This window comes from Setaria viridis, chromosome 8, assembly GCF_005286985.2.
Source record: "Setaria viridis chromosome 8, Setaria_viridis_v4.0, whole genome shotgun sequence".
Lineage (NCBI taxonomy): Eukaryota > Viridiplantae > Streptophyta > Magnoliopsida > Poales > Poaceae > Setaria > Setaria viridis.
Genome location: NC_048270.2, coordinates 38,267,489 through 38,276,298, shown reverse-complemented (window position 1 = coordinate 38,276,298; position 8,810 = coordinate 38,267,489). Strand labels below are relative to the sequence as shown.

The 8,810-nt window shown below is 45.1% G+C and overlaps 1 protein-coding gene and 2 long non-coding RNA genes across 6 annotated transcripts; 2 read left to right on the top strand and 1 right to left on the bottom strand.

The window, feature by feature from the left end:
* Positions 1–241: 241 nt before the first annotated feature.
* Positions 242–1,935, top strand: LOC117866494 (uncharacterized). Its single transcript, XR_004642912.2, has 2 exons — positions 242–1,256; positions 1,548–1,935. It is a non-coding gene; the product is annotated as an uncharacterized lncRNA (long non-coding RNA).
* Positions 1,936–2,419: 484 nt separating this feature from the next.
* Positions 2,420–4,388, top strand: LOC117833380 (uncharacterized). 2 transcript variants are annotated; one of them, XR_004635434.2, is made up of 3 exons: positions 2,443–3,042; positions 3,136–3,907; positions 4,100–4,388. It is a non-coding gene; the product is annotated as an uncharacterized lncRNA (long non-coding RNA). The 2 variants fall into 2 exon arrangements; XR_011898944.1 differs by having other exon boundaries at positions 2,420–3,042; positions 3,136–4,388.
* Positions 4,389–4,827: 439 nt separating this feature from the next.
* On the bottom strand, positions 4,828–8,149 carry LOC117833377 (cysteine-rich receptor-like protein kinase 44). Of its 3 annotated transcripts, none has more exons than XM_034712847.2 (7): positions 7,964–8,149; positions 7,373–7,870; positions 7,000–7,097; positions 6,317–6,578; positions 5,989–6,202; positions 5,690–5,834; positions 4,828–5,279 (listed from the first exon to the last, which is right to left on the bottom strand). In XM_034712847.2, the coding sequence occupies exons 2-7, from the start codon at positions 7,830–7,832 to the stop codon at positions 5,067–5,069; spliced, it is 1,392 nt and encodes a 463-aa protein (XP_034568738.1). In that variant the 5' UTR covers positions 7,833–7,870; positions 7,964–8,149; the 3' UTR covers positions 4,828–5,066. The 3 variants fall into 3 exon arrangements, with proteins under 3 accessions (XP_034568738.1, XP_034568737.1, XP_034568736.1); XM_034712846.2 differs by having other exon boundaries at positions 7,373–7,878; positions 7,964–8,148; XM_034712845.2 differs by having other exon boundaries at positions 7,373–7,854; positions 7,964–8,148.
* Positions 8,150–8,810: the final 661 nt, after the last annotated feature.

Here is an 8,810-nt window from a genome sequence, read left to right as displayed (position 1 = left end):
GCAGTTTTGAAATAAAAACAAAGAGAAGAAGGAAAAACAAAGCAGATTGATGTGAATGTTCAGCAGATTACAGTTCAGGTCTCATAGGGCACATGCATGAAAAAATGGCCCTGCTTAACTTTGGCTGCAGATATGATGGTGCGATGCTACAACTACAACATAATAGCTCTAGCTACTATGAGAAATTAAAATTTTCTGCGACTAATACATGCAAATTAACACTTAGAATGATCCTGAAAAAGAGTGGTCATCCTAGGTTATTTTTGTTTTGGCAAACATAATCATAGGATATCTTTTTTGGTTTACCAACGACCAGCTCGTTCAGTCAAGCAAAGAAATGGAGTGAAGACAAGCAGCAGCATCCAGCTGGAAGGGAAAGGAGGTGGATGCATATATGGCTATATGCACATGGGATGGGACATATTGGAAGCACAGATCGAGATCGAGTTGACCTAAACCAACTGGTCGATATCGAGAGCAGGGCGTGTTATGATTAGCAGTGCGCAATAATTGGACAGGGTAAGCGTTTCTGAATTTTATAAGCGAGCTGGCTATTGGGTGAGTCGTTGTCATCAGTACCTCATCGGAAGAGAGCTCAAGCAGGCAATGACCTGCAGACAATCAATCGGTTTCCATCACTGCTAGTAGTAAATGAGAGCATGGTAAAGCCGTACTACCGCTCGTCGGAGGAGAGCTCGGCTTTCGCGCCTGTCCGGCAGGGCTAAGGCGCGGCGGCAGCGCGGGGGGCTCGCCGTACTACCGCTCGTCGGAGGAGAACCGGGACGCCAACGAGCTGTTCAGCCAGGTCCTGAGATCCAGTTGTCGGTGCCGGAGCTCCCCTCCCCGCCGACGGCCTCCGGGCTCCACTGGCAACACGGCGGCGGCCTCGACAGCACCGCCTTCGTGCCGGACATCTGCTCCCCGGACAGCGCCGTCCGCTGCTTCCCGACCGCCGCCGCAGCAGCAGCAGCAAAGCTCCAGAGGAATCGGTAGCGTGGGGTCACCACGCCCATCAGCCCATGATTGTTCCAGCCTACATCCTGCAGGCTGCAGCTATCTAGCTAGCTGCTGAAGCCAACAGAATGCAGCTGCTGCGTCCAGGACAGCAGAACACTGACCTGATGTCCTGATGTGTGTAGCTTATTTTGCCATGGTGGTGCTTCAACCAATCAAGATAGCAACAGAGAAGACAGTGAGTAATAGTGAGGATGGTGACCTTGGACAAAGTTCAGATAGATATTTCAGCATTCTGCATTGTACGGTTTAGTTCCATCTACTGTCAAGCAATAAGACTTGTTGAAAGTTGAAATTTGAATATTTTTCAAATCTTCCACTTATGTTAGACTGAACATTTGTTACCATAATAATTTTGTGATACAAGAGGTGAGCAGTGATGAATTGGTTGTACCTCTCATCATGAGTACTTGCTTGACTTTTGTATGACAGTATCTGCCATAACACATCGCAATACTATCTTCTCATTACCAGTGTCATTTTCATTTTTTGCCTTTGAGAAATTAATTCAACGACATCATTCCCCTTTTCAGGTCTCTGAGCTGAGTAAACCGGTCCGACTTGTTAATCACTCCTCTCATCACTCAAAATTTGTGATGGAGCAGGGATCATCGAGCTTATGAAGATGATGATCACAATACTAAGAGGAAAGCGGCCAATGTTTGTGCTTCCACCAGTGCTAGAACTGTGAAGAGAAAACTAGAAGCAAGTACGATGCCACCTAGCGATTTAGTTAGAAGAACAGGCAAGAAACAGAAAGTAGCTGCATATGAAGTTTGGTAGGTAACAAGAATGTGTTGCCTCTGAAGATGTCTGCTAGGAATGACATTGGTGGCGGTCGCTTTTGTAGGCCTTTAAGTGGCAGATGCAATGACCTTGCCAAGAGCAATAATACCAAGAGAAAACCAGATTGCAAAGTTCTTCCTTTCTCTTAAATACCTTTGCACATAACAGAAGAGAACGAGTGCGCAGTGGCTAGCTGCAGCGTAAATTACATGGAATACTGTACCAATGATGACGAACAGTCCATCAGAATCTGCGGTTACTTCCCTGATGATGCCATGTCTGCATGTCCATCTATGTCTGCCCAGGAGAATAATGATGGCAATGGATCTGGTTTACATATGAATATACATTAGTTAGAGGTAGGCCCAATTACGATGACATGGCAAATATTAGGGAGTAGTTTCTAGCGTTCTACTGTAGTTTCATATATTTTTGGGGAAAAAAATTTAGCATAACCTCTGATACCTCGTTTTGGGGAAGAATTTTTTGAGATTCTTAGAGTTGCTCTAAGGTTAGCGGTCTTTTGGAGTTACCTCTTAGGATCGTGATCGTTGGGCCTGCACACTTAAGCTTCTTCGACGGCTGTACAGCTCAGCCATTCGGCTAGAGGCCCAAACTCCCAATTCCATCCCTGTACAGCGCAAGCGTGGCTTGTTTTTATTTCTCCCCGTTCCTTATCCTCTCCCAGTCCCATCCCTGTCGTTAGTCAAGTGCAGGCATGCGGCAACCGGCAGAGAGCGGCGGGTCGGGAATCGAATCCTCCAGGGTTTGTAGGTCGCCCGGTGCCTCCCATGGTTGCCTGCGCTAGAGGGCACCAAATCAAGTTGGCGATGCCTCACCGGTGGTGGGAGGTCCTGAGAGAAGGCGGCTCCCCACGGCCGCGCCTCCGCCCCCGGCCTCCGCTCACAATAACTCAACCATCGGCCGCCTCGGCTCTCACCTCCGCTCACTCCTTCCTCCTCTGAGCAGCCTGACTCCTTCCTCCGCTCACGTCCGGCGACCTCCGCTATACCCGTCGCGGCACCCGCCTGGGATCTACCACCGCCGGCGCTCTTCAGCACCCCTCTGTTCCTACTGAGGCGGCGGCGTCCGAGTCTAGCTAGCAACCTGAATCGTCCGGAAAACTTCTTCCGCCGCAATCTGGCCGTACCATCCGGCCGTCTCCTCACTTCTTCAGACCGACCTATCCGCCCCTGCAACTGCTAGCATGCTGCAATCCTTCAGATTGATGCTGTTCAAAAGGTATCTCATTGTCTAAAAACAAAGTTTATTTCCTAATGCTAGTCTTAAACCGTTTCGTCTCATCGTTTAATCTTTAGACATCTGAATGTTCAGATTCGAAGTTCCACAATAGCAAGATAAGAATCCAGCAATTTTTCAGGGCGTTTGATGCTTGCTGCTTGCCTGAAGCTACATCTGTCCATACTCGTGGTTTCTACCTATTTACACCGTCCAGAATGTCCTGCTTTGTACAGAGCTTAGTTTCTGATTAGCACTGCCGGACAGAACAGAATATTCAGACTTTGGCACACAGTTCTGCATGCATTGGACCTATCATTCATGATTCATTTTTGCCGGTTGCTGTTAAGTGTCCACTGTATGATAATGACCGACTATATGTTGTTCGAATGCTCACATGTCACTGCATTTTTGACTCCTCGGTCATTTTCTTCACATATATGGTCCTTCAGTATGTCCCCCGCCCAAGTTGTTGGGTTAAGTTCAGGGAGTTTTACACGGTACCTGTCAGTTCTCTCAGCTTTGACCAGAAGCTCCGAGCATGTATACGTACACTCCGTCAGAGCATCGAAGGTTGTCTCGTCCCGCGCACCACATGTTTCACACCAGCGTGGAAGTATTTGCCTTTCAGGACCCTTGTACAAAGAGAGTCCGGACCAGTCATCAGCCGCCATAATCCTTGTGTGCCGAGCATAGCAATGTTAAACTAGTTTATATCCCGAAAACCAATCCCTCCTGGAGTTTGACCGCACATGCCCTCACAGAGAGCTTCACTGAGCATGATACTTCCGAGATACGGCCACTCGACCTGGTCATGTGCCTTCGCCATATCAAGCTTGACCGCCGATTTGCCCTTCTTTCTCTTCAGGTAGTGAATACACTCATAAGCAATCAGCACGTTATCGGTGATCAGCCGACCAGGGACAAAAGCAGATTGTTCTTCTAAGATGATGTCATTCTAAGAATAGTAAAGTTTCAGGCATCATTCTTTACCTTTATTCTGTTTTTTCTCCTAATTTCTATTTGAAGCTAATTCAAATTTCGTTCTGCATCTGTGTAGAGTGTAAGCCAGAGGAAGGAAATACCATTTGCACCGCTGAACAAATTGGGACGAATGATTATGTAGGGCACCTTGTGCTGTGGATACAGATGATCACTGAGCCAAGGATAAACCCTGACACGGTGGAACAATATCGCTCAGCACTGTGGTAGGATTCCGTGTTTTCAAATTCATACCATTCTTAATTACTCTGTCAGGATTGTATATTCTAATCACAATACTATGTGTGTTGAGTGTATTCTAATCACAGCACTACGTGTGTTGAGTGTATTGCATTCAGAGTTTCAGACGTGATGAGTACTCAGCTGAAAATGAAGGATGCATTTTTCCAGTACGCGGCAGAGCAAGTAACTCGATCTATGTTTTTTAAGCATTAACCAGGAAAATGGGTTTCATTGTTAAACCATTTGTTATGGCATGCAGCCCTTCATCGTAAGGAACCAATAATCCAGGTTAGAACATAGATCCAATTATCCATTCAATGAACCTAGAGGCGATGCGTGACAGGGGTGGCTGGCAGGGGCTAAATATTTGATGAAACTCCACATGTAAATAACCTTGTCAACATAAATAAGCTTAAGATACTGCAAATGGCCCCCTAATTGTTTCATCCTCACTCTGTCCCTGGGCGCGATGGATGCCTCACGGGTAGGGACGGCTGATTGGATAGGCAGGACCACTGTAAGTTGATGGTACAATTATAAAGTTAATGTCTGAATTGTAAGGAGTTGTAAAAATATATGTCATTTTGAAAATATAAATATGAAATCTTAAAGAATGGCCTGACCATACAAATTCTAGGCAAGGACGTGTTACGCCTCCAGCCTTCTTTTCCAATACAAGTGAGAAGGGGAGTAAAAAGTAATTCAAACGGTCAAGCCACGTCACTAGAGACACACGTTTCTTATTTAGGGATAATTAGAGGCACAAGCAATCTGGACAATAAGGTTGCAGGGCCGCTTCCGCCCTACTCGATGCCCCATGGCCGCTTTAGAGCCGGCAACTCTTTCACACCATTTAGCATCGCAAGCACATCTGCCATGGTGGGCCTATGTTCCCTGTCTTCCTCAACACACAGAAGCCCAATCTCCATGCACTTCTTGATCTGCATTAGCTGAGACTTGCAACACAATGACGGTTTAAACAACTCCATCCGTAAATCGTCCCGAGCTTCAAAAGCCTGGAAAGTTAGAACATAAATAAATTAGATCATGTTTGGATCCACCCAACTAAATTTTAGCTAGCTAAACTTTATTAGGAGCATTTTTTTAGCTAGCTAAATTTTAGGAACATTCTTTTAGCTAGCTAAAGTTTAGGTAGGAGTGTTGGATCCACTAGCTAAATGATAGTTGAAGAGGTAGTTGTCTATCCTACCCTTCCCTCCCATTTTAGAAACTTTTTCCGACGAAGGTGGAGGGGCAATTTGTATTTAACTAGTTTAGCTGGGATCAACTAGGTTTTTATAGCTACCTAAACTTTAATTGGGTTATATTTGGATCATAACAGCTAAAATTTAGCTAGTGGATCCAAACAGGATCTTAGTCCCAACTGCTTTTGTAATGTAAAAAGGCGTTACTACGAGGTACTTACCCATTGATTTGGAACCCGTGAAACACTGGACGAAGACATGCTCATGCTGCCAATAATGGTCCCAAGGAGGGTGATGCCAAAAGCATACACATCGCACTTCGTTGACATAATTCCTTGGTACATGTATTCTGGAGCCATGTAATACCTGGGTGATTAAATAAAATAAAAATGAATAATGATCTCAGAGGTAAAAATTGAAGTAGTTAAAGAAAAGAGCTTCATGCCAGCTGGGTGATGCTCACGATATATAGTTAATCAGGTAATGGAAATAGTATTTATATATTGGAGCAACGTCTTACAGTGTGCCATCCAAGGTGTCACTTGTTTTTTCATCAAGGTCCAACTTTTTAGCTAAGCCAAAATCATTGATCCGAGGATTCATATCAGAATCGAAGAGGATGTTGTCTGGTTTGATATCCATATGGACGACACGTTGCTCATGTAGGTAATGTAGCCCCTGGGCTATCCCCTGAATCATTTTGAAGCGGCAGGACCAATCAATAAATCGAGACCCTGCAGAGGTCACATATCATGCAACGAGAAGCAACTATTGATCAGTGACATCGAAGTTAAGGGATGCTTGGTCCAGAGGTGAACTGTAACCAGTATTTGTACAGAACAACATACCGTTCATAATCATCTCCATACTTCCGTTTGCCATGTATTCTGCTACAAAACACATTTCTCTCTGTTGAGCTCCAACATATTTTCCATTATGGCTGATCAAGACCACTGTCACTTCGTGGCAATATCCCAGAGGTCTAGTTATGTTTTTGTGCTTCAGATCTACAGAAACATTAATTTCATCGTATAGCCGGATGTCGCCGTCAATGTCAATAGTATCATACACTCTTTTTATGGCAACGACTTGTCCGTCCTGCAGGACACCCTGAGAAGTATAAACACCATGTCAGGTGGTGGATTTTTGTTTTTAAAAGAACAGAAGGTAAAAGGCAGAACTGCTGATCTTAGCACTAAAGTTTCGCCAAAAGTTCAATGGCGCCCTGGCCTCAGGCTTCAAAATCTTCATCAAAGTCCATCAAGTTTCATCTTTGGCACACTTTGGTCTTCGGGCTGGAATGAACAATGGGCACCACACGTGTGTGCTTTGAGGTTTGAGATGCTTTCAATTGGGAGTTGCACTAGGTAAAAGAGTGAGTGAAAACTAACTTCGAGGACCGTAGAAACCACCAATGAAAATGCTAGATCTAGAGTTGCACGAAATATTCAACTAGCTAGTGATGCCTACGTGATTATATGGAAAAGTACACAAACCTAGAATTAACAAACCAAGTAACGGATCGGAGTACCTTGTAAACACTACCAAAGCCGCCCTTTCCAATCCTGTTTCCGTCCGAAAAGTTCTCTGTAGCGGCCTTCAATTCAGATAAACTGAACATTGTGAAGCCTATATTGTATAAAAATTAACCCACACAGGAACAGGGCTTGAATTAGATTATATTAATACCTAAACACGCTTGCATGAAACTGTAGGAGCAGTTGATCTAAGAAAACTGTTGGAGCAACATCACTTTGATACACAGATCTAAGTAAAAGTTGCAATAAAACACTATGCTTTATTTAGATCACAGATAAAATTATCCTAGCTGCTACTTGAACCAATGATGCACAAGGACCCAAGATGCAATAGACGGTATTGATACTTTGGTAGCTTTTCCTTACCATCAATAATCACTCGCCGTTGGGGTGGGGGTGGAGGAGGAGGAGGAGGACCAGCAGCAGATTGGATGTTTGTCACCATGATGGTGATGGTCTGGACACTGGTGGCGAAGTTCCCCAGCTGCAGTTTCCTCACTATATCATCCTGGACCCGGCCCAGCTCCTTGGCCATGTTCCCTGCTCCCAAGAAGCGGCGAAAGTTGTGCTTCCGCTGGCACTCCGTGACGAGCTCGAGGGCGCGTTCCAGGGATTCGGCCAGATCCTCCAGGGCGTCACGCATCACCTCATCCTTCATCGTCTCCGTCATCTCGTCAAGCTTCCTGAGGAGAGCGCTGACCCTGGCAACGCACCTCTGGATGTCGTGGCATTCCTTCTCGTTCTGCTTAACCGTCTCCACGGCCTCCTTGATCTTGAGTGCAATTTGAACGATCTTCCCCACGCTGCCCAATGCAATGTCAGCCATCTTGCTCTGCTTGTGCGGTTGACTGCAACAACAACAATCTTCAATACTATGAGAAGGAAAGGCATCAGATGCTGATCTTATGAGCTGATGAAACCATAACAATCAAATTTAGTAGTCAAGCAGCCACTGACCTTATTTCCTCTTTGCCTTCGCTTCACACCTCTTCCTCCTTTGAGCAGGCAGAGAGGAAGCGATGCTACCTGCCTGGTCTCCTAGCTATCCGCTCGCTCAGCACCCCGAAGTCTGCTCCGATCTGAACAAGTTGTCAATACATGATTGCTCGACCCACACACTATATAGAAACAATATATCTCGTTAGTGGAAGAAGGAATCAGTGAAGACACATGCTAATGACATATTAATAAGACTGGCTGTCAGACTGTGACCACAGTTTTGAAATAAAACTAGGACCACTGGGTATGACAGGCTGTCAGACAAGTTGTCAATTCACATAGAGAAGAAGGAAAAACAAAGCAAATCGATGTGAATGTTCAGCAGAACACAGTTCAGGTCTCATAGGGCACATGCATGAAAAAATGGCCCTGATTAATTTTGACTGCAGATATGATGGTGCGATGCTACAACTACAGCATAATAGCTCTACTATGAGAAATTAAAATTTTCTGCGACTAATACATGCAAATTAACACTTCAAATGATCCTGAAAAAGAGTGGTCATCCTAGGTTATTTTTGTTTTGGCAAACATAATCATAGGATATCTTTTTTGGGTTTATCAACGACCAGCTCGTTCAGTCAAGCAAAGAAATGCAGTGGAGACAAGCAGCAGCATCCAGCTGGAAGGGAAAGGAGGTGGTTGCCTCAACGGTGCTGAGGTTCTTCAGTTTTCCCGACAGGACATAAAGGTATTGTTATCGTATCGTATCTTTCTCCAATGGACGAAACTAGAGCATGCAACAGGCCAACAGTTATGAGAGCCACTGCCTTCCCTTTGACAATATCGTGATGAGGATGTTGCC

Coding starts and splice junctions, on each gene's coding strand:
- LOC117833377 (XM_034712847.2), bottom strand. CDS start 7,832: ATGGCTGACATTGCATTGGGCAGCGTGGGGAAGATCGTTCAAATTGCA. Junction 6,579..6,999: donor GCTTTGGTAGTGTTTACAAG/GTACTCCGATCC, acceptor TATACTTCTCAG/GGTGTCCTGCAGGACGGACA. Junction 5,280..5,689: donor CACGGGTTCCAAATCAATGG/GTAAGTACCTCG, acceptor CTAACTTTCCAG/GCTTTTGAAGCTCGGGACGA.